The following is a 23,155-nucleotide window of genomic DNA, read 5'->3' as shown; positions in this document are numbered from 1 at the left end:
CGCCATGACGTACGCTATTTATAGACTAATTAAAGGTAAATTATCTATTATAGAGTGTTGCCATTTATCTAATTCTTACTAGTAAACAAATATACTCTCATCACTACGGCATAAAATATCAATGAATTAAATGAAAAACATAAAAAATAGTTTAAATAGTTACATTTTCAACATAAGTTAAGATTGTCTTTTCTTTTTGCCATCAAGATTCTCAAAGGACATATAAAAGCTCCCTGGTTGTTGTTTTTTATTGTTAAAATGAAATACTCAATTCTGTTAAATGATGTAAGTTACATAAGACATGACTTGTACAAAATGGCCAATTTGAGTAGAACCTCCTTATAGTTTGTGATGTTGCAGTAAAAATTATTAACTTTTCTTTAAGGATTTCTCTGTGTCAGGTAAATAATATTTAAAAAGCCTGAGATGAAGGGATCATGGTGACCTTAAACTGAGGAGTCGCAGGAGATGACGATCTAACGTTGTCTATTTCTTGAAAACTATTTGCCGCCGCAACATTTGCCTTTCTTTGCTACACCGTCCAGTCTTAAGCTTCGTTCATTAAGTGCTTTATGTAGTTCCCAGTCTTCCTGATCTTGAAGTCGCCTACCATAATAAAAATAATTAATGAAAATAAAGTTTATGTTTAAAACATACATATATATAAGTTTCTTATTAACAACAAGTCCTTGGCTCTTTTGATACCTTGCTAAAATTTCCATTGCTTCATTAACATTTTCACCGGATTTCGCGCTAGCCTCGGTATACAGACACCCATAGTCCTGATTTAACGGATCAGAAAACGCCAATGAATACGAAATTCAATAAGATTAAGATTTTGGTTCACAAATATGATTTTAGATTAATTTTTTTACCATATTTTAGGTCATAACTGTCGAGACAAAGGGTAAAATGCGTTATAATATGTAATTATATGTTTGCTATACCTTTACGTCAAGAAAACGAAGCATCTCATCGACGGAATGACATAAAAAACCCTGTAAACTCAGTCTGTATACCTTTATATTATTTTAAAATTAAGACAGAAATACCTTTGCTAACGCTTCAGCATTTTTATATGACACAGCTCGATATTTGTGATTCTCTTCACAAAGATCTAACTTATTTCCAATAAGCAAAACTGTACAACCGGAGTCTGCTGCCTCTTCAACACTTGTCATCCAACTTTTAATGTTAATGAAAGATGACTCTGAACTAAGATCATAAAGCAGCACAACGCCATCGGCTTTCCGAAAATATTGTTTAGTGATGCTACGGAATCTGAAACGACGATAGCTTTTACTTAGTTAACAATAACACTACGGTCCCACTAAGATATCCTTCAACACTAAGATATCCTTCAGTACCTTTCCTGACCAGCAGTGTCCCACAACTGTAGCGCCAGAGTCTTCAAACCAAGTTGAAGAGACTTCACTTGAAAGTCGACCCCTAATCAAAGAAAACTTGGTGAGTGATACACAAATATACCACAGTTCATCTCTCAACCTCCATTCATTCGGGATCAACTCCAAGTCATCTAGTGTTGCATTATCATGAAATACATATCGATTGCTCTACAAACCTATTGTAGCAGTATAAGACGGTTTCCATATTTCGTAGCAGTATCTGTGAATAAAACTCGACTTTCCAACACCAGAATCGCCAACAAAGACAATTTTATAAATGCGCTGAATATTTGAGCCACCAGCATTCAGTTGAACCTTCTTAGGCTTTAAAGAAACAGTTTTGAAATATATTCAAGAAGTATTACTAACTGTCTACTTGTCCTATTTCCACTACTTATTTTACCTCCTCAGCTTGAATTTCAGTATCAGTACCAACAGGCGATGTTCTTGGTGACAAAGGTATGTTATTCTTCCTACCATCTCCTTGGTCCAAATCTTCCATTGACACTTCGGATGTTTTACTTTGAAACTTGGCTGAAAATAAAGAATTCCAACATTGTAAATACACCAATTATCCACACTGTATTAATTATCTGACCTAAGAGCTTTTTCCTTCTTTCATTTTTATAAATACATCAATAATAAACTACAATAAAAGCATTATATTTAACCTTGTTCTTCGTCTTTTGATGTTTCATTATGGTAACTTTGTTTATTTTCAGTGGAATTAACGAGAGCAGGTTTATGTCGACGGAATTCCTGTTCAATTTTGGATCTTTCCGCCATGTCAACTAGACGAAAAGACATAATCGTGTTTACATAATAAATTAAATTAAAGAAATCATAGTTTTATTATTACATATTTTCACATGCCGTCTTGTCATGAAAATTCACAATAAGTCATCATCTTCCTTACTTTTTTCTGTGGACACTTTCATTGTTTCCTGATTTCCTTGTTTCCACTCCACCGACTCAATTATTTCTCCATGTGGGAAGATGCATTCACCTTCATATTCACATTCATCTTCCAACACACCGTCATTGCTGGAGACACTGAACGATCTAAAACAAAGATGATTGTACACGTCGTCACGAGAGACGGGATCATATCCTGACTATATGTTTAAAAATTGTTTACAACCTCATGGTTAAACAGTGTACATAAAACAGGTCAAAAATAGTGTTCAAAAACAATCGTCAAATATAGTGTTATATTGAATCAACTAGAGATGAATAGGAATCAAAAGATCAAAGTAATGCAAAGAAAATTTCAAACTGTTATAGCAATGAAATCATTACTTTAGTCAACTTACGATTGGTATTTAAGGGGAACACCAAACTTTCGCGATAATTTGCTTTGCGCTGGTGTGGGGCTGAAATTATTGGAAAACAAGATTTATTTTTCGTGGTCTTCTTATGATTGAATCAAAATATTTACCTGAAAATATTCTCTGTCGATTCATTTACCGATTCCAGTGTAGATTTCCGTCTTCTCACTTCCTCGTTTCGATCAAAGACATCGAAATACTGGGACATATACGAGTCTTTCCGAGTAACCACTTTATGCTTTTTTGCAGGAGAGTTCTCGAGATACAAGAAAAGATTAATGAAGATAATTTATTTTGATGAACTGTTGTTAAATTAAATGACGTACTGCCTCGTGTTCTGCTTCAATAACGTCTTTTTGATCAATCAATTTCTGATTCATCTCCCTAAAATGATATTTAAAATAGAATTCCGATGATGTTCATTCATATGCAGATTTAAGGGAAGTTTACGCAAAACAATTGCAATATATTTGGTTTTATTTAATCATGTGTATACAGTTGCTGTGAAGGGAGATATCCCAGGTTAGTGTAGTCATGAGAAAGACTGTAATGTTTTTTATTGAGTTACGCTTCGACATCCTTAGCGGTAGCCTTTAAAAATGCATCTTGACTTTACCGAAGAGTAAGAATGTGTAAACGTCAGTCAATGAGTGCAAATATATCAGCAAGTTAAAAACAAGCTTTTAAACAGTTTACGTAAGTGGCAAATATTCTTCAGAATTTTAACTACATTGAAATCATTTGTTCTTACTTTAACATGTCAAGTTGCTTCATAAGACTTTCTTGTTCTTTTTGCATTCCTTGAGCTATCGTCATGGCCGTTCTGTACACAAAAAACGAATAGTAAGTAAGATAAAATTGCATTGTTTCATACTATTATGTTTCAAATCATTCGTTAAAACTTCTTTTCCGATTCGGAAGATTTATGATGTTCTTTGTTAAAAAAATCTGGGTAAAAACATGTCATAATAACAGTGTTTTTAACAATCATACAGAATAGAAATTAAACGCATTTACTTTGATAAGAAAACTTTTAAAAAGAACAATCCAAATATAATAAAAAAGCCATATAATATATGATTAAAACAAACAAACTGCACCACAGTCATAGCTATATAACGTTGACTATACTCCACCTGTCTCTCATTCATAATATTAATAACAGCATAATATTGATTATTATGTTAAAATACTAACAGATAAATTATCAAAAATTAACATAATAAAATAATTCTACATAAGGAATAGTTACATCAAATATTTTCTAAAATATCACAGTGATCACCAAAATACATTCCAACAAAATAGTTCATCATTAGTTTGCCATTGGCATCAACCTTTCAATGGTGGCATATCCTTTGATGAAAATTACGTCTCTGGCACGCACAGCATTGTCATACAAACCAAGGTGATTTCTTTTCATCGTAGTAAATCTCAAAGTTTTCGCTAGTACTCGTATCAGTGTCTTCCGGGTGGGTTTGTGTAAATTTCTCCTCCATTGGCACAAAACGTGAGGGATTTTTCACCTTTATAAAACTGTAGTTGGTTCGCTCTAAACTCTGTAGACACACAGGACAGACAGTTTTCAAATCATTCCTCGGAATTTGCCGTTTGTGTGTCGTAGTTTCGCAGTTCTCATGCCATGTTTCGGTCGTTGTGGTTTTCGTAATTCGTGTTATCTCTTCGCATTCACCATGGTCTGTGTGATCTTCTGTTTGTGTTCCTGAAGCGAGAAACATATGCAATAGCCATGAAAGACATTATATGTTTAATTAAAGGGTTTGTGTGGAGTTAAATAACAAGAGAAAGTGTTGTTTTAAGGTGATTAAAAATAACTTGAACTACTCTGAGTGATATTTTCTTTACCTTGATTTGCTGCTGGAATAAGTGGCAATGTGTTTTCGATGAAAGCATCCGTTTGAATTTTCTTTTCTGAAGTTTTTCCTGGCACTCTCTCTGATGATTTTCGTAAAACCTCTGATGATGTTGTGGACGTTTTTGTTTCATCTTCATAAGTCGTTTGGTCTACTTTTCCAACTGAAGTTTTCATCACCACGTTATTATTGATTGGTAATTTGCTGGCAGAACGAAAGAGATTAAGTCACTTCAATTTTCTCACACATTTTAAAAATAAACTTCAAGAACTATTCTTACCTTTCTGTGATCATAGTGCTTGCATCTTGAGTCAATCTTGTCAACTCTGTTTGCGATATTTTATCAAAGACCTTGGTGGTTTCAGTTTGCAAATCAACCTCTCGCATTTCAACCCTCTGATTCATCAAAATTTTATTTCCATTATCGTGGTACAGGGTGTTGTCGTCAGTAGGGTGATCATCACTCGTTGGATACTCACCGTACGTAAGTAGGCTTTCCATTCTAGGGATGTTTTCAGCAATCGGAATTTCCTTCTCATCATTCGAATCGTCAAGTTTTAAGGGGGCATTGATAGGATAAACAGGGATGTTTTTGGTCGTTATTTCTGTCATGCTAGTAGATACTTGAGAATGTGTTTTTTCAACAATGATTGTCTCGATCGTAGACTCAGGAATCTTAGAAGGTTGCTCTTCCTCATCAGTCGTTGACTCCTTATTAGAAGATGTAGTGGAATCACCATCAAGTGTCATTTCAGAGTCTGATTTTTCCTCATCCAATTCATATTTCCCCTTCTCTAAAGCAGGGGAACTTACAGTATTAATCTCTTTATCAAGTCTCAGTTCTTTTCCATCAGATTTGTCGTAATTTATGTCCAAAATACCGACTACAGTTTCTGTAAGATCTTGTCTATCATCTAACACAACGTTGGTCAACACGCTCTGTTTTTTCTTTCTCACATCATCATCTGTATCTGATGTCAAAAAATCAGAACTTGACGATTCTCTTTCAGAATCAGGGTAATGTTGTGGTTTTGTTTCTTTCGTAACAACGAGAAATGCAGTTGTTTCGTCGACAGAATATAATGACTGAGTCTTGTCAAAAGATGGGGAATATGCGCTAGTATCTTCAAGATCAACAGATTGATCTTCTAGAGCTGCCTCAATAGTCTCAATTTTGTTGGTTCGATCGCTTCATTAGGTTGAACAATGTCAGTGGGAATTATCACATAATCTTGCTCATCTTCAATGGAAGATGCATTAGGGTCCTTCTGAGTATCTTGTTGAAATATGGGGTGCTTTGTGGCAACTACTTCAATGACAGTGGAGTCAGATTGTTTTTTCTCGACTTCAACAGTTTCAACCGTGGTTTTCGTTTCTATTGTCGACACTCCGTCAGGAGAACCACCATTCTTCCTTATGACTTCATTATCCATTGCAGTGACGTCATCATCATTTTCGTCAATGATAGCTTCTCTTTCATTCTTAGGATCACTTTCTTTCACTTCGTTATCACTTAAAACCTCAAAATCGGGCATATTGCCTTCTGACTTTTCATGTGTGCCTTCATTTATAATAAAAACATCCTTCAGGTCGATAGAAGTAACCAAAGGTATTTTGGTCTTGTCAAGAACATCTTCTTTCCATTCTCCATCATCCTCATTTACTCTTTTTAATGTATCGTTAATATCAATCAAAAGCAAAGGTTTGACTTCAACTGAAGATTTTGCAATATCTTCACTGATCGATGGAGATTTGTCTTCATTTTTTTCACTTCATACGGTTCTTCAGAAGTTGTGATCTGAATAATCAGAAAATATGTTATAATTTATAATCAATATATTAGTCTTTAAAAAAGATAAAAAATAACATAAAATCATAACAAGTTTTACCTTCAAGTCTTTTTCAAAAATCATTTCAGGCACTTCAATCTCATTACTAGACCCAATCTCTTCATTCTGCTCGGTCAAACCTTTAAATTCGTTGTCTAGTAACTCATCATAAAGTTCGAGGGAAATTTCCTCCTTTGCTAGAGATTCATCTTCATCCGTCGGGGAATTTTTTGACATTTCTTCTTTCTCATCAGGTGAAGAGGAATCTACAAGTTTCTTAACATCTTGTCGGGAATCATCGTCGTCGCTACCTAACAAGTACATTTCTGGTCTAAGTTGAGGCGATTTTCCCTTAGGAATAAAGATTGGTTCAGTTGATAAAGGTTTTTGTTTTGACACTGTGATGGGTTCAAAGGGTTTAGCATTTTTAACACTCGGAGATTCATCTTGAACTACAGTTTCAGGTACAAGAGCTCCGGATTTCTTTATATCATCAAATCTATTTCCTCGTCTGCTGCGACGTCTTTTTACTAGTACTTCAGATGTGACATTAACTGGACGATCACTCGGTTCAGAAGAGCTGTCTCCTGAATTTTTGGGCTGACTTAAAGTGGGAATATGAGCTGCGTTAGATAAAGATGATTCTTTATTGGATGAAAAGGAATTTTTTGTAGGTGATGTTTTGGACCCATGTTTGGTGAATGTTTTCTCAATTTTTACCGTCTCCGTACTGTGTGTCTCTTTGATTGTTTTTTTCGTTTCTGACCATGTTTCTATTTCGAATTCATCGTCTTTGTACGGTAAATGGTCTTTGGGTTTTTCCTCCGGTGGAAGTTTCTCGTATAGTGATTTATCATTATCAACGGGTACGTTATTATCATCCTCTTCAAAATCATCGTTCGATTTGCCAATGTCATCTGACGCACAGCTGACCGAGCTCAAATCTTCAGGTGGCTCAACCTCAAGATCACTTTCAAAGCTTTTATCTTGTTCCATAACAACGTTAGGAAACTCCACAGAAGTTTCTTCAAATTCACACGAAAAACTTGGAATTGATACGTCATTTTTGGTTAGCTCCTCGGTGACTGGTTGTGAAGGTCGTTGTTCCGGTTCAGGAGTTTGAATTTCTGGAATATTCAGTCCACTTTCACGTCTTTCAAAGGTCACACTTTCGTCAACAGGTTTCACTGGTTCTAAGACTGTGATAAACTCCTCAAAATCTGGAACGTATGTTTTATTTTTCAAGAGGCCTGTGGCAACAACATTCTCTTTAACAGGCTCAACCAGCATTTCATCTGGAAAATCTGGAATTTCAAAATTAAATTCTTTTGCCTCAGAGGTGATATTTTCCTGAACAATAGAAGGGGTAGGTAGTGGACGCATTTCTTTGAGGTCGGGTATAGACACATCTTTAGAAGTATGGATTGAAGCGAGGACAATCTCTTCGACAGGTTCAACAGTTTTCTCATTCAGCACTTTAGGAATCTCGAAAGAGTCATCTCTAACTTCAGGAACAATACTTTCATTTACTGGTTGAAGTTCGAAGTTTGGTAATGTTGCAACATTTGTGCGTTCTTTAAATACTTGCTCGTCGATCAATGTTTTGTCTAAAGAAACAACAATATCTTCGCTTGGTGGTGTTTCAAGAGACTCGTCTTCATCAGGATGAAATTCGATTCTTTCTATTTCTCGGTTTGTATTAGGCTCCCAAAATTCTATTCCAACATCTGGCTTTTCTGATGAATTGACATTTTCAAAGATGGGGGTTTTAATGTCCTCGACTGCCTGAAAATCCGGCATCAATTTTGAAAGTCTATCTTCTTTCTCCAGTTTTGGCTCGTGTGGTTTTGGACGTTCAAATAAATCCGTAAGTGAAACTCGCCGGACACACGAATGCAGTGGCTTTTCAGACTTGTGGACACTTTCGTTTATCCGAGTCTGTAGTGTGCTTTCGTCAACCTGCAAAAATTCAATGTCAGGTGTATGCTCTCTTTCAAAATTTTCATTTAGTTTGTTGCCAGAAATTGGAATGAGCAATTGTTCTGTGACACGATTATTGCCGTCAACATCATCTGGGTAAATGGTGATTGGTTCCAGCAATTTATCGTTTTTGGCTCTTTTTTTGTCATTTGCTTGCTTATTTTCAGAAATCATTTTCAATCTAGTGTGAAGAAAATGATCTTCTCGACTTTGCAAAACTTGGATATCTTCATTGTTATCTATACGACCAAGCCTAGTAACATTGACTGGTTCACTTGTTCCATTCTCCATTATTGTAAAGTCAGTTGAAACTTCATGCGGTTCATCACACTTGTTTTTATCATAATCAAGTTCACTTTCAACAGACCTTCCTTTGGTAGATTGATCATTAACAGCACGAGAATCTGTCTCATCTTTAGCATTAGTTGCATCAAACGTCTCTATTTCAACAGAAGTCTCATCACTTTCCATTGATGGTCTAGACTGACTCCCTCCAGATTTCCTTATAGTCTTTACTGTCGTTTCAGTTGTTTCAGTTCGTGTTGTCTTCGTTGTTCGTGTTGTATGAATTGTTGTGTCCACACCATCCGAGGTGTCATGTGACGTCGACTCGTATCTCTCAGAGGACTCTTCGTGAGTTGAATAGTTTTTGTCGCCGTTTATAAAATCTTCATTCCTCATGGAAGGTTGTTTCTTATAACGTGGCGTACTTGAACGAAGAGAACTTTTCTCGTAAAAGACATTATCTCTAGGAATTTCACTTTCGTCTTTTTCCTGGCCATCATATTCAATGTCTACATTCAGAGAATCTTGCTTTTTGAGAAGTTCTGTCTCATGTAACTTCTTTATTGGTATCTCAATATCACTGCGGTTGTCTTCTGTAGGTAACTTTTCACGTTTCATTGGCAACTGTTGCTCACTAAGATATATCGGTTTCTGTTGCTCAGGTAGTGTATAAGATAAATCACCATCCGTGCCTGGAATTACAAAGCTATGCTTTTCAACATAAGGATCATTAATAACGGATTCATTTCCAGGTATTTGCTCCAAATAGAATGTACTTTTGCTAACTTTTGTTGGATTCATCATTTCGTTTACCGGAACTCTTTCATCAGAAATCTCCTCCATATCAACAGACTCTTTCTCAAGGAGTGTTTGTTCGACATTCTCATTCACCATAATTTGAGTATTATCAACTAAGTCCCAGTCCACGTCGAAAACTTTCTTTTGGTCAGTTTTTTGCAAGTTCAAACCATACAACCTGATATTGACTGGTGTACCAGGTGTAATCACCCTTTTCCTAAATGTAGTCTTGAATCCCTCAATTTCACCGTCTGACTTTGAACCAGAATTCTTTTTACTTGACATTCGCCTTTGATTCCATGAATCCTCGCGGGATTTTCGAATTTCAGCTCGGTAAACTTCGTCATCATCGTCACGACTTCGTCTTGAATCGTAACCTCTAGGCTTCCTGTACGGAATTAACTTCTTGTACTTAGGGAATTGTTTTGATTTTTCATGAGCAAATGCTTCTACTGGTATTTCTTCTCGTTTGACAACAACATCTTCTTGTTTATCTTGATCATCATGGGTGGTTTCAGGCTCTCGAACAGACTCGAACGTTTTTTGTGTTTCTTCATCTTGAATATTTTTGTCCACAGAGTCTAAGATGTCGTCATTTCGTTTTTTAAAGATGGAAGTTCTAGAAGATGGATTGTTGTCATTTTTACCAAGGTAGTTTGACGTCTTCGTGTCAACAGTCTTGCTGTTTTCTGTTGTTTTCTGAACATTTTCAAGTGTGTTAAACACGCTCACCAATTCCTCAACATTTTTCTTCTCAATAGCCGATCTTTTAGTGATTGAGTCACTTTTTCTCGTCGTTTCTTTGAGTTTGTTCGCCCTTGCTGCGATTGGCTCAGTCTTACCTGTTTTATCAGCACGCTTGCCTATCTCTTCAGAAAATCGTGATTTTTTGTCATTTCTTTGTAATGACCGTTGACGAAACATTTTGAGTCCAACGTCTGAGCTCTCAGAATTTGGTGTTTCTTCTTCGGTTTTACTCACTTCTCGTTGAATGGTATCACGTGATTGTTGAGTGGGTAAGCTTTCCGTCAATAAAGTTTCTGTCGGTACATCTATAACTGTTTCTTCCTTATCGTCCTGGCCTTCGTCATGCACAGGATCAGGCATTGGTTCTTCTTGCAAAGGCGTAACTGGTCTCTCGTATTGCTCATATGCAGAAGAGCGAGGAAGATCTTCGGGTCTTGTATAATGAGGAAACTCCAAACTTTCTTCTAGATCTCGTGAATCATCTACAAGCATCAAATTCTCTTGCTCCGTAGACTTCATTACAGGCTCCTGACGAGGTTGTTTTTCGTTTGGACCATATGATTGTTGTTCATGTGATTTCGTATCGTTGGGTTGATTTTCTTTGACTCTTTCATCGTAAGCACGGTTATTTTCATGTTGTCTTTTTCTGTCAGAGGAGCCATTTTTTGCTTCCTCAAGATACAGTGGTTTCGTATCTACTTTCTGATGAAAAGACTGCGGTTTCTTAAGTTGTTCGCTAGCAGCAAAGTGCGTTTGATCATCAACAATTTTTTCCCTTCGGAAACCAAAGAATTCTCGACTCTCCTCCCAATGTTGGCCTTCACCTCCTCGTTTGGAAACATTTTCACTCGATCCAAAACGACGAAAACCATAAAATTCTCGGCTCTCCGTAAAAATGTTTGTTGGATCATCTCCACTCCCTTGAGTTTTGTATTGTGGACTGGCAAACTCTTCCCCAGTCTTCGATTGTTTGAAACCATAAAACTCCTGATTTTGTTCCCATTTTTGCGTCTGACCTTGGTTGTCAACGTGCGACAGACTTTCTACGCTTGCTGTTTTTCGAAATCCATAAAATTCTTTTGTTTCATGCCAAATCTTTGAATCATCCCTTGTAGTCTGATCTTTATGCTGGTACACACCGTCCGATTGATCTCTTCTATGAGAGCCCTCTTGCTTGCCTTTGTAGAAGCCTTTATTTTTTTCATATTTAGAATCGTCATCGGGAAAGGATTTCGGATTGTTTTTTTCTTCATTTCTTAATTGTTCGTCTCCTGTAGGACCATGGAGATCATACTCTGAAGACGTATAACTATCTTTCGATGGATAACTGTTGACATTATCTTGGTGGTTTTGGACGCTCGTTTCTTCAGTGACTTGATTGTCGGCTTCGTTTACTTCTTCTTTCCGTCTATAGCCAAAAAATATCTTGCTTTCTTCATATAAATATGCATTGGAATCATGCTGCTCCTTTTCTATGTACTTTACTGGATATGCGTCAGCAGGAATAACTTTGCTTTCATTTTCTTGAAGGTTTCTGTTTTCCGTCACTTGTGTGTTCAATGCATTAGGAATTATTTCTGGCTGCTCATTTTCAAATGTCGGCACGTCGTTTTCCCCATCAATTTTACGCGTGTCACGTGGAGGTTGGTAGTTCTCGTACGCTCCAATACGAGGAATTTCTGGGCCTTCGCCCTCCATCCCGGCTTCTTTTAAATCTTCTTCCGTGCTTGCTTTGATGAGATCTTCAACAGAGTAATACTGGGTTTTAGTTTTGTGCCCGCCCAACGGGAGGGACTTGTCACTCCAGCGTTCTACCTCATCAAAACTTTGAAAATTGACGAGCTCTGTATCAGAGGAAGCTTTGTTTTTCTCACTTGATAAATACGGTTGAAGATCGTAGCGAGAATTTTCATGTCGACGTTTAAATTCATCTTTATCATCTATTGGAGGGTAATTGCTGTTTTCGTCAATATTATCTGTCTGCTGAAAATCAATTCCAATATCTTTAGGATGATTGCTGTCGGAGACATGCTTTGATTCCGTTATTGTAACATCTTTTGCTATGACAACAAGATCGGTATCTTCATCTACATGTTGTTGCCGAATTTTTCTTGTTGGAAATTCTGAAAAAATAGTTCGTTATGTTAGTTAACTTTTTTATGGTCTTACTATGTAATAATGACTCACCTGCCAATCCACTATTATCTTTGCGGTATCCATAAAATTCCTTGCTGTTCAAACCAGACCTCTTGCGTTCTCCTTCACCATCACTTTCGTTGTATTCTGCCCCTGATGAAACAACATCAGAGGTCCAGCCGACATGCATTCCAGTCCCCTCGCTACTAAAGCCACTCTGACCATCATCAGAGCAGTCACTCATTCGTAACTTCTTTCTTGGTAATGGTACTGGTGTTACGCGCTGTAAATCATCAGTCTGGTTGACTTTTCCTTTGCGCACACCGTAAAACATTTTCTCCTCTGAATAATTTGCATCATTATCTTCATTCTTATAAACAAACTTTTCCCTTTTTTCATTTGCATAATTTGCATCATTTTCTTTCTCAACGTATTCATTAATATACTCTGATTGGTCACGTGCTTCTTCAGACATGAGATCAATAGACTCATCAAATGTTGAGAAATCTTCAGCACATGACAATTCGTCATCAGCTGAGGAATCTTGATCCTTATTAATAAATACATCTTCTTTAAAACTGCGTTCAGAAGGATCATCGATATTCTTTGCAACCCAGAAACATGCAGATTGTTCCATCTCCTCAATATCAAGATTAGAGACACGATGTACGTCACAGGCAACTTCATTTCTATTAGATCTTCTCTTCAAAGGCATTACTGTATGCTTCATTCTACGTCTCTTTCTGCGTCCTGAACGCCGACTGCTTGTCGTCGACGACGCAGACGAATATGCACGCTCTACAGACGATCTTGGCTGAAACAATATGCAAAATTTGTTGTGAATGTTTGTAAATATGAAAGTATCTTAATTATAGCATTAATATTCTCAATATATGAAGCGTAGTAAATAAATTAAATGCTGCTTAGTTGATCAATGTTGTGAAATAAAAAGTGAATTTTATATTCTTTTCTCAGGTGGTGCTATTGATTAGAGTTATATTGAAAAATATAAGAAAAATATTGTAACTATGAATAACAAATTAACCAAATCTCATAATTTGTTTAAATGTTTGACGGCAAAGCAAAAACTTGCCAGTTACATGACATTTGTCTTTAGAAAGATCTTTCTTTCGTTTCTTTAATGAATAACTATAATTTTTGACGAACAAACTATTATGAAAATTTTGAACTTTGTCTTTGACCAAATATTTTAATAATATGGCGTTGACAACGTTGTACTCCTCTTGTGATCAATGTATGAAACGCTCAATTACAATTCAAGTGCGCATTAAAGAGCATTCATGGTATTTGAATGGAGTACAGCGAGAAAAAGTATTTTGGTTTAATTTTAGTTACTTTTGCAAGCATGATCTTACATAGCCTGGCTAAATCTTACATGTATGTGAAGATTTCTCAATCCAAATATACACATTTCCATTTTGATACACGTCATATGTGGCAAAGCAATAAGAGAATATATGGTTACATGTAAATATGCATATAAAATTAAATAATATTTGTTGTTGAAATTCAAAAGAAAAGCTATAATTCATAGTAGTTGAAAAAGTTGTGAAGCCCAACCTAAAACATTATAGTCTGGGTAAGTATTGCGATTATCACACAAAAAATGGGCATGCCTATATGGGCAGTCGATCAAATTACAACGGCAGTTAAACATGAGGAAACGACAAATTAGATTCATTTCACCAATGTTGTGAAGGGAGTTAAAAAATATGAATAGAATAAATCAAAGAAGAAAAACATAGTCTAACAATGTAACCCCCTGTATGTGAATTTACTATAAACATTGAATTCCTTTATTTAAAACTGCACATCAGTAATCCACATACCTTTGATAAATCGACGCTCATTTCGTTTACGATCCTTTCTAGCAAAGTACTTTCGCAAAGGCCTTTCTCGTAAATCCCTTTTTGAGGAAAGCAAACGACTTTTCTTTTACTTAAAAATCTTGTAATAAGAAGGCGCCATAAACCTCAACTCGTTGTTTTTATACGCCAAGCAAATGTAAGATAAACATCGCGACGCTATGACACATACCAGAAATGCTTCGTTCATTTAATAGGAGAGCAAAATTTTTCAGTATCAAAATTAATTCGACAAGATTAAAATTCCGCAGTGTCGTGTTACATAAGTTGAATAAAAAGCGTCAATAACTTAATATTGCATACATTTACCAACATCAAAGAGAAATTTTGATATTTGCTGAACGCGTCATTTGAAGCAATTCAAAACAAAGATACTTTTGCAATATTCATGCGACAAGTTGGCAATGGGAGTATGCAAACAATTCAGTTAATTAATGTATATAGATCAGAGATTGTTAAGGTTTTTGTAAAATGAAGAAAGTTGGTCTTCAAAAATTATAGTTTGTTAAAATGTTATTAGCGAGTTGTTTAATAACTAGCTAGATTTTGAAATACTCAGAGATAAAGAGATGGTAGTAAAGCTGATATGAGCACAACGTGTTCAAATCTCTGACAATATAATCATATTCGCTATTCATATTAATATATGTAAATTGTAGTATTTTGTATTTCATTGAAGACGGCGCAGATTGTATAAAGCAGTACCAATTGCAACATAAAGTCATTAAAAAGAAATTAACATTGCCATTAAGATCTTAATTACTTTAAAACCATGAAGAATTTGACTTCCCATTCAATAGAAAGATTCATAGTTTTTTATGAAAATATCACTCACATGAAGAGTAAATGCGAGTGCGTTAAGGCATCATTGACGTTAGAGATACTCAAGCTTAAACATATTTACTTCAAATTTAATAGCTCAAGAAGTAAAAGAACAAACCTTTGTCGTTCTTGCCTTTCTTCATTCGTCAAAGATTGTAAATGTTGAACGTATGATTTTGTATTTTCCAAACTACTGCTGGACTCGTCAAGTTCATTTTGAAGTTGTATATTAGCCTGAAAATTTATAAATCTTGCTCATTTTTGAGTGGTACGATATATTATCCGAAAAGTTTTATTTTCTAGACAATCTAAAGTTGTCATTCCGAGATGGTGATGTAACGTAAAAGAATATCGAGACAACGTGATTACTAGTAACAACAATTGCCGCATAAATAGTTTTAACTTATTGGAATCATGGGGATATATTAGTTTGTGTTCATTTTCTACCTCGTGCAATCTGGAATTTTCTTCCCTAACGTCGGCATCAACACGATTTAGATGATGTATCTTCTCTTCAAGCTAAACAAAAGAATATAAAATCATCAACGTAAAAATAAAGATGACGACCAAAGTTTCTTCATTGTACGTATTCATCAAAAGCACCATGCCAATTTAAACACTTAGCTTGAAAACATTGTTTATTGAAATGGAAATTATGAGTGTTTTTTAAATGACAATTTTTTTTAGCTTACTTCTTTCTGTTGATCTAACAACTCCTGAAGTTCCTTTTCTTTCATCGCCATTTCAGTTTGAAATTCTTCTCTTATCGCTTTCTCTAGTTTCTCGTGCTGCGCAAAAAACATGGAGAAAATCAAGATTTAAAAATTTCTGTGAGTTTTAAAAATGCTTACTTTATTTTCTTACATGTGAGCTCATGTCCATGCGTTCCTCTTGTAGCTGGTCATCCATCTTTTCGTAAAGTTTTTGAATCTCATATTCGCGTGCCTCAACTTGTCTAAAGTGGAAAAATAAAAAAACAAAAATTTTACGTCTTATAACCACCAAATGAGAAAAAAATGACCCATTTTTAATGAAGGTAGTATTATCGCGTGCACAACAGATGAAACACATCCCATCTTCTAGAACCACAAAAATATGTAGGAGGTTAATAAAAAATAAGTCTTTTTATAAAGAATCACGAAAAATTGTTGTGCATGACTGTTTTCAACAACACGATAGTACATGAATGTTTCCTACCCTTTTAATGTCTCCTCAACATTTTTCGCCTGTGCATGAGATCTTTTAATTTCTTGAGAAACTTTGCTCAAAAATTCGGTTAGTTTTTCAAATCCAACTATTTCATTTGAAGAAATCGCTCTCCACAGTTCAAGCAATTGGTCTTTTGACAAAACTCTGTAAATTATAAGTAATTTTGTATAAGCTGTGCCATAGGCAGGCTTACAGTAATATTATTGCAAGAAACCATCCCACGAAAACTTTAATTTTGACGGTATTTCTAGTCACAAGACATACACACAAAAAATGATGTGTATAGATAGCACAGCTTTAAAGATATTCAGCTTTAATAGAGTATCTAAGATTTCCTCCTTAAGTAAAAATAGTAAGATCTTTTAAAAAAATTCAATCTTACCCGTATAAAAAGTCATTGCCGATCTTCTCAGTAATCTCCTCAAACATACTTTCAGCGAGCATTGGAGAGTTTATCGAAAAGTTTCCATCGCTCTCATAAGTATTTTCATTTTCAACAGGACTTAGCACCGTTCCTACGGTCTCGTCATCACGAGTATCGTTCAAATCAAGAAATTTACCGAAACCCGCAACAAACTCCTCTAACGTTAAACGACCATTACCATCAAGGTCCAAGCTTTCAAACAAATCGCCAAGTTGTTCTTTGGTAAGTTGAAACTCATCAGACAGGCGCTCCAAGTCTGATTTTGTTATGAATCCTTTAAGTTCGCGATCACAGATGTTAAATAACTGATGCCCTTTTGAGTAATCTAAAGTATTGAAATTTGTATCTGATCGTTCGGCACCCAGAAATAAGTCAAAACCTGAGATAAACTCAGCCAAAGTCAGATGATTATTGCCATCTTTATCTAATTTAACGAAGGTAAGCGTAATTTGTTCTTGTGTCAAAGATAGACCAAGTTCTTCAACAACCATACTAAGGTCCCTTTCTGTAATGTATCCTTTATTTTCATGGTCACAAAGATTAAACAACTCGGTAGCTTTTGATGCTAAAGTATCGTTTGCCATTCTGTCAATCTTTCTTGATTTCCAGGCAATGACGATTGATCAGATAGGCAACTTTCTCGCTGATAATGATTCACACTTGCTTGCTCATTTTACATTTGTTTATAATTATACCTTTTGCACATCCTGTCTTCGTTATGAATAAATATAGAACAATAAGCAATCGAGCAGAACGTACTATACTGATGTATAGAGCTTCCTTTCTCCTTGAAAATATTGACATAGAACAGTGACGAAAATTAAAATAGTTTATATGCATTCATGAAAGATAGTTTAGTTCACCAGGCAACATATGTTGTGAAAATTATCAACCAGTTTCATCCATGGGGGTGGTAAATACAAAGACTCACATAACATATCGAGATATGTTGATATCGGCCATAAACAATTAGGATTTATTAGTTCTACAGTCTCGTAGCTAACAGCTCTTAATTCTAAATACCGCTTCTTTTGTATTCAAATATTTACAAAAACACATCAGCATAAATCCCTATGCATAAAAGACATCAATAAACCTCGGGCGACAAAATATTGACAAATATTAAAAAAGTTCTGTAGAGTTATTTTGAAGTGGCTCAATCTGTTCCCATATGCTTCATCTTCTGAAAGGGTTCTTGTCCAGTCTATTACAATACTTCAATTTCCTGAACATTTTTTGAAAACAAGCCATTTTCTGAGCACATTTACAACATGCTTTATGGTTGATACAAAATCAGTTGAAAAGCATCGACTGTCAAAATTTGTCAACAAGTTAAGAAAGGTTGATTCAACGTTTTGAATTTTTTGTGCGTTTACATATTGGCCTATTCCTCTGTCGATTCATTTCTTGAGGAATGTGCAAGTGGTGTGTGTGTACCCTGTATTGTAATGACCTATCTTACAATTCTGTTAGTTATTGTTCTCTACTTTTTATTAGAATAAACGCATCTAATAAAAACGTTGAAAACCATGCTGTGTTTGTTTAATGTATGAATATGACCTATGTTAGTTTTATAACATTATATATTCTGTGATTTCCTATATAACATGTGAACTAAGGCAGCTGACTATATGTGAAGAAAACAAACTGAACACCATTTATTGTATTTGTTTGAAAACGAATGAAGAGCGTGAGAATCACGCCATCAGGAATTATGCTCTAAACGTGGATGAAAGAAGTAGTAGACATAATCTAGAATAAATTATAGTCGGATATGGAAAAGAAAGAAAACTAATACTGAGATCGGTCTTTGTGGTTTTCACAAAACCCCAAGATCGTAACCGAAGAACAAAAATTGTTATAAAGTTTTTCAATCACACAACAACATAGTAAAGGGAACTTGATGGATACACATGCAATGGAGAAAAAAGATATGATATACATGTTAGATGTAGCATGATAATCAGGAATATGACACGTTTAAAAAAATTAGAATAAAAAATTCTAACAAAAAACTATCGGCAGGTAGAACAATTTTAGACAAAAATTAATGCCAATCACAATGGAACTGTAGCTCAACTTTCTTTGACTTTTACAAGAGTAATAGTTCACAACGTTCAAAACTACTATAATACATAGTTATTTATGTACAAACATTACATGTTATAACCCAACTACGAGATGTGGTCAGCCCTATAAAATGAAAAAACTTGATTTAATTGAAAATAAGTATTACTTTGCCATGAGCTGCAAAACAACGACATCATGACATTGAAAAATAACAGAGATAAACAAATCAATTGACCACAAAATTATTCAACAAACTTTCGTTGTATTTTTGAATAGATTTACTTAGTGATACAAAATAAATATTGTGGTAGGCGCATTATGGCAGTAGAAGTTTAATGAATTGCAAGTTTTAAGTGTGAAAATTTCAGTATTTCTGTCTATCTATTTATATTTAATTTAAATTATTTCATATTGTATTTAATGGCGCATGGAGCCCAAGGAAACGCCGTCGGTAACATGGTCATGCCGCCTGAAAAAAATAAGGAAATTTAGTTTTATTTGTAAATTACGTTAAAATTATTGTGAACCAAATTTAATGTAAATTTAATTTTTAATATCATTGATGAACACAAATAAATCGTGTATATCATTGAAAATACCAATTTTATTACAAAGAATATATTTGCATAATCGTCTTCCGACAATATTAGCTACATTTTGTAAAAAAAAACGTGAACCAAATGTTTGCCTTGAATTTGTGAAAAACTTTAAATAAAATTTTGTTTACCTTGATTTCACCTTTAAGTGAATAAAAAAAAACACTCCAGACATAAGACCTGAGAGAGACCCAACTACCAGGTACGCTATACCAAGAAAAGGATTTTTTCCACCTAACCAGGACGTATTACTGATGATAAATCTTTTCTTACCATCGAAACTAGTCACAGGATAATCTAAGTTTATTTGGTCAAGGTAAACACTATGTATAATGTGGATGTCTGTGATAACCAAAAATCCCTAGACGTTTGCTCTAACAGTAAATGATTGTAAATACTACTGTACTGACTCGCAATTTCGTAACATTTTTTCTTATAACAAACAAAAACTGTTAGTTCGAGTTTAAAAACCATGTTTTTTGCCAAGTTGTGGTAGATTATCATAGTTTAGAGATCCAGCATAAAAAGAGTTCAATAGGCAAGATGGTCGATTCTTGCAAGTAGGTCACTGGTAAAGCCTTTAAAGGACAAAACAGCGTGTGGGTTTAGCAACATACCATGGCAACCATCCTGCCCCCCCTTAGCAACAGTCACATGGTTTTATTTTTGTTGATATATTTCATTTGATTCCTAAATCACAGACAGATTTATAAAGGATACTGTAATGGATTTTCAAGACATATGTTCCCTTTGGTAGACCATCTTGGAAAGGACCTTCATGAATAACTTTTCGATATGGTTTACGAAATGTCGGAAAAGCTGCTGTTCGCATCCAAACAATAAAATCCTGATTTTTAAAACCATTATTGCTCTTGTCATCTTCGTCTAATTCATTAACAGGTTCTCTCCAGTTAGGAGGCTTGGCAAAGTTCTTAAACTCATCCATATTGCTTGGATTCTTGAATTTTGTTTCACGATCAGACTTCCAAGCAATATTCTTGAACGTCAAACTAACTGTCTCATTTTCGTTCTTTGTCTCGCGGTACAGAGTAAATGTATCTAAAACAAAAATTAATTTATAACTTATTACATTCCCATATCTGTTTGACGATTATTTATTCTTGAAATGCCATTATCAGCACAAGAAATAATATACAAACCAAAATATATTAATCCCAGGTATCAGTTCTAAAATGTTATTCTAAGAGATTTAGCAAGAACAACCTACTATTTATAAACTTTTACTAATTGCATTACTTCTATTAACTCTATTGAACAATGAACTATTTCAAACGGGATGTTTCAAGACATGACTTTCTCCAATAGTTTCATTAAAACTTTTTTTTATAAAAGTAAAAGTCATTACATCAACATTACTAGGAAAAAGGCAACAAAAGTACTCTCTTAACATCATCATTAGCTCTACTTACCATTAAATAAACTGTTGGCTATAGTACCACAAGGAGCTATAGCTATGCTTTTATTGTTTTCATCATATGGTTTACAGTCACCACTGACAGATCGGCTTAGATCACCACGTAGCTGTGAATCATCCCGTGACCTTACATAACGTCTATGATTCTAAGAAAGGAGTTAAATTTTCAATGAAACATTTAATGAAAGATTCACTGAAAGATTTAATTTGAATCAATAATACAATACAACAGATACAAAAACCTGAAAAAAGTTAGTGAGGCCATAATAAAGATAAACTTGTTTGTCAATGTCTTCATTTAACTCAATCCTCTTAGAACAAACACATTTATCACGCTTGGCATTCACATTTTTTTCAATGTACTCTGCACATGTTTGTTCTTTGTGACTTTTTTTACAATTAGTATAGTCAATTGTTATTTCCTTGACCTAATAAACAGATATATGATAAAGTTATTAAGATTTCATTACAAACAGCCATTAGAGATATCAACATAGGCAAGAAAATATAATGACGAAAAATCACCTTTTAGTGAAAACGTACAGTTAAATAATAGTTACTACAATTTAGGAAGAACAAAATATCAGTCCCAATGACAAATATATTGTTCAGATAAGTTGTTAAATGATCTTGAAGTAAACGACTCAAAATTTCATGAAGCGTAAGTATGATAACGAAAGCTGTTGGATATTCAGACAAACGCCAGGTGAAAACTCAGTTATGCTTTAATTTTGTTCACAAACATTCATCAAACATGGCATAAAATATGAAAAGTTGCTTTTAAATTTGAAAGTTTACAAAAACTGTTTCAATAATCATAAAAATACTTACAGAATTTGAAGCGACAAGAAGAACGGAACCCAGTGTAATAAATAGAACAAAAATAAAAAGAAAAAATATTGTTGCCACTTGAGCGGTTAAAATGGGTTGCCAAGCTTTAAGTCTTTGCTGTTTAAATGCTGAATCTAAAAAAAATGTAATTTGAAGATTTCAACATCTTCTTTTATATCACCTTATAAACACAAATGGTTTAGTACGTACTTTTTGGACGACGACTATATCTTTCATCGTTTTCCTCCATTACTGCTGTAGAAACTAATAATTGCTATAAAAATTTAAAGAATTGCGGTTTGTGCCTCCATTTTAAGGAATGACTGTCTACTTTTTTCAGTGTAATCTATAGTATAGTTGTCTTCTGTGCTTCCATTTTATCAGGATCAACCTTCCAATCCAAAAGTTGTATTTGACAAGAATACGAATTCATCCAAATAGAAAATTTGAACCACTCATGCAATAATCTTACAATTTAAGCAGGTTTTTAATAACTGTCCCTGTAATTGCATTATGAACTCAGATTAATTTGATTTGTAAAAATTCTATGCAGAACAAAAGAAAATAAACAATATGGTTGATCTAGAGGCAGCAACAGGAGTGCTAAAAAGAGCTGTAGATTTAGACAACAGTCATCGTTATAAAGAAGCTTTGATCTGCTATCAAGAAGGAACTAGTTTGCTAATGATTGCTTTACGAAAAGAAACAGACTGTGTTAAAAAAAAAGCATTACGACAGAAACTTGATGAATATTTAAGACGTGGTGAAATAATTAAACCATTGGTTCAAAGTCAGTGTGAAAAACACCATGAGAAAATCGAGATCAAAGATGGTGAGCAGGGTCATACCTATCAAAAAATATTTGAGAAGTGCTTGATTGGAGAGCTGACAGAAGTGAGGGTTGAAGATCCATATGTGAGAGCACATCATCAAATATTAAACTTTGTCCGATTTTGTGAGTTGCTAGTGCATCTTAAAACAGTAAAGAAAATTTTCCTTGTGACAGGTATTCTTTTTTGTTTATTTGTTCATTAGTCAAAGTCATTAAAAAGATAAGTCCCCAATTTGATCCAATAATTTACAATTTTTTAATCAATAGGCTACCATCAAGACAGAATGATGCAAGCAGAAAAGTTAAAAAAATTATCAGATAGCTTAAAAAAATATAATATAAACCTGGAGATATCATACTCTGATACTTTGCATGATAGAGAGATAATATTTGACAATGGTTGGACTGTGAAGATCGGAAGAGGACTTGATATATTTAAGCCTGTAAAAGATAACTGTTCTGTTGGTTATTTCGATCAAAGTTTCAGAGAGTGTCACGAGACAACAATAGACTTATATAAGAATACGTAGATAATATTAAAATTTATTTAGATAGTTCCAATTCAAAAATTCCAGTGCGGCCAACCCTCAGCTCAGCAAACCTTACAAGATTCATGTACGTAGAGCGTACCTGTTTTCAACTTGCAAAAGTTGCAATACCAAATTGA

The 23,155-nt window shown here is 34.5% G+C and overlaps 4 protein-coding genes across 7 annotated transcripts; 1 reads left to right on the top strand and 3 right to left on the bottom strand.

The window, feature by feature from the left end:
• Window positions 1–104: 104 nt before the first annotated feature.
• On the bottom strand, window positions 105–17,699 carry LOC124452863 (EF-hand calcium-binding domain-containing protein 4B-like). The gene is made up of 18 exons (XM_047003491.1): window positions 16,683–17,699; window positions 16,289–16,444; window positions 15,956–16,046; window positions 15,784–15,879; window positions 15,539–15,610; window positions 15,210–15,325; window positions 3,486–3,557; window positions 3,061–3,118; window positions 2,845–2,990; window positions 2,720–2,779; window positions 2,323–2,468; window positions 2,078–2,197; window positions 1,810–1,940; window positions 1,583–1,730; window positions 1,368–1,449; window positions 1,053–1,281; window positions 706–782; window positions 105–606 (listed from the first exon to the last, which is right to left on the bottom strand). Exons 1-18 carry the CDS (start codon window positions 17,306–17,308, stop codon window positions 501–503), a joined length of 2,532 nt encoding a protein of 843 aa, XP_046859447.1. The 5' UTR covers window positions 17,309–17,699; the 3' UTR covers window positions 105–500.
• Window positions 3,787–15,147, bottom strand: LOC124452860. 2 transcript variants are annotated; one of them, XM_047003487.1, is made up of 7 exons: window positions 14,234–15,147; window positions 12,435–13,197; window positions 10,142–12,370; window positions 6,498–10,096; window positions 4,889–6,406; window positions 4,601–4,812; window positions 3,787–4,457 (listed from the first exon to the last, which is right to left on the bottom strand). In XM_047003487.1, exons 1-5 carry the CDS (start codon window positions 14,252–14,254, stop codon window positions 6,299–6,301), a joined length of 6,720 nt encoding a protein of 2,239 aa, XP_046859443.1. In that variant the 5' UTR covers window positions 14,255–15,147; the 3' UTR covers window positions 3,787–4,457; window positions 4,601–4,812; window positions 4,889–6,298. The 2 variants fall into 2 exon arrangements, with proteins under 2 accessions (XP_046859443.1, XP_046859442.1); XM_047003486.1 differs by having other exon boundaries at window positions 6,498–12,370.
• Window positions 16,877–23,043, top strand: LOC124452869 (MIT domain-containing protein 1-like). Its single transcript, XM_047003500.1, has 3 exons — window positions 16,877–16,946; window positions 22,210–22,662; window positions 22,756–23,043. The coding sequence occupies exons 2-3, from the start codon at window positions 22,230–22,232 to the stop codon at window positions 23,016–23,018; spliced, it is 696 nt and encodes a 231-aa protein (XP_046859456.1). The 5' UTR covers window positions 16,877–16,946; window positions 22,210–22,229; the 3' UTR covers window positions 23,019–23,043.
• LOC124452866 (cell cycle control protein 50A-like) lies at window positions 18,790–21,982 on the bottom strand. 3 transcript variants are annotated; one of them, XM_047003495.1, is made up of 7 exons: window positions 21,867–21,982; window positions 21,657–21,790; window positions 21,068–21,253; window positions 20,821–20,971; window positions 20,111–20,449; window positions 19,522–19,687; window positions 18,790–18,917 (listed from the first exon to the last, which is right to left on the bottom strand). In XM_047003495.1, the coding sequence occupies exons 1-7, from the start codon at window positions 21,904–21,906 to the stop codon at window positions 18,899–18,901; spliced, it is 1,035 nt and encodes a 344-aa protein (XP_046859451.1). In that variant the 5' UTR covers window positions 21,907–21,982; the 3' UTR covers window positions 18,790–18,898. The 3 variants fall into 3 exon arrangements, with proteins under 3 accessions (XP_046859451.1, XP_046859450.1, XP_046859452.1); XM_047003494.1 differs by lacking the exon at window positions 18,790–18,917 and adding an exon at window positions 19,037–19,263; XM_047003496.1 differs by lacking the exons at window positions 18,790–18,917; window positions 21,068–21,253 and adding an exon at window positions 19,037–19,263.
• Window positions 23,044–23,155: the final 112 nt, after the last annotated feature.

The sequence above is a fragment of the Xenia sp. Carnegie-2017 genome, unplaced genomic scaffold (assembly GCF_021976095.1).
Source record: "Xenia sp. Carnegie-2017 unplaced genomic scaffold, XeniaSp_v1 HiC_scaffold_25, whole genome shotgun sequence".
Classification (NCBI taxonomy): domain Eukaryota; kingdom Metazoa; phylum Cnidaria; class Anthozoa; order Malacalcyonacea; family Xeniidae; genus Xenia; species Xenia sp. Carnegie-2017.
This window is presented reverse-complemented; position numbering and strand designations above follow the sequence as displayed.

What these genes read in the sequence shown, in the direction of transcription:
- LOC124452869 (XM_047003500.1), top strand. Translation starts at nt 22,230, where the DNA reads ATGGTTGATCTAGAGGCAGCAACAGGAGTGCTAAAAAGAGCTGTAGAT. An exon ending in GAAAATTTTCCTTGTGACAG is followed by an intron (nt 22,663 to 22,755) that starts GTATTCTTTTTT and finishes TTTAATCAATAG; the next exon opens with GCTACCATCAAGACAGAATG.
- LOC124452860 (XM_047003486.1), bottom strand. Translation starts at nt 14,254, where the DNA reads ATGAGCGTCGATTTATCAAAG. An exon ending in AGATAATAGTGGATTGGCAG is followed by an intron (nt 12,371 to 12,434) that starts GTGAGTCATTAT and finishes CTATTTTTTCAG; the next exon opens with AATTTCCAACAAGAAAAATT. An exon ending in TTTTTGAAAAAGACTTGAAG is followed by an intron (nt 6,407 to 6,497) that starts GTAAAACTTGTT and finishes CTGATTATTCAG; the next exon opens with ATCACAACTTCTGAAGAACC.
- LOC124452863 (XM_047003491.1), bottom strand. Translation starts at nt 17,308, where the DNA reads ATGGCAAACGATACTTTAGCATCAAAAGCTACCGAGTTGTTTAATCTT. An exon ending in GAAAGGCAAGAACGACAAAG is followed by an intron (nt 3,558 to 15,209) that starts GTTTGTTCTTTT and finishes TTTTGTGTACAG; the next exon opens with AACGGCCATGACGATAGCTC. An exon ending in GTTCCCCTTAAATACCAATC is followed by an intron (nt 2,469 to 2,719) that starts GTAAGTTGACTA and finishes TCTTTGTTTTAG; the next exon opens with ATCGTTCAGTGTCTCCAGCA.
- LOC124452866 (XM_047003494.1), bottom strand. Translation starts at nt 21,906, where the DNA reads ATGGAGGAAAACGATGAAAGATATAGTCGTCGTCCAAAAA. An exon ending in ATATAGTCGTCGTCCAAAAA is followed by an intron (nt 21,791 to 21,866) that starts GTACGTACTAAA and finishes CATTTTTTTTAG; the next exon opens with ATTCAGCATTTAAACAGCAA. An exon ending in AGCCAACAGTTTATTTAATG is followed by an intron (nt 20,450 to 20,820) that starts GTAAGTAGAGCT and finishes TTTTTGTTTTAG; the next exon opens with ATACATTTACTCTGTACCGC.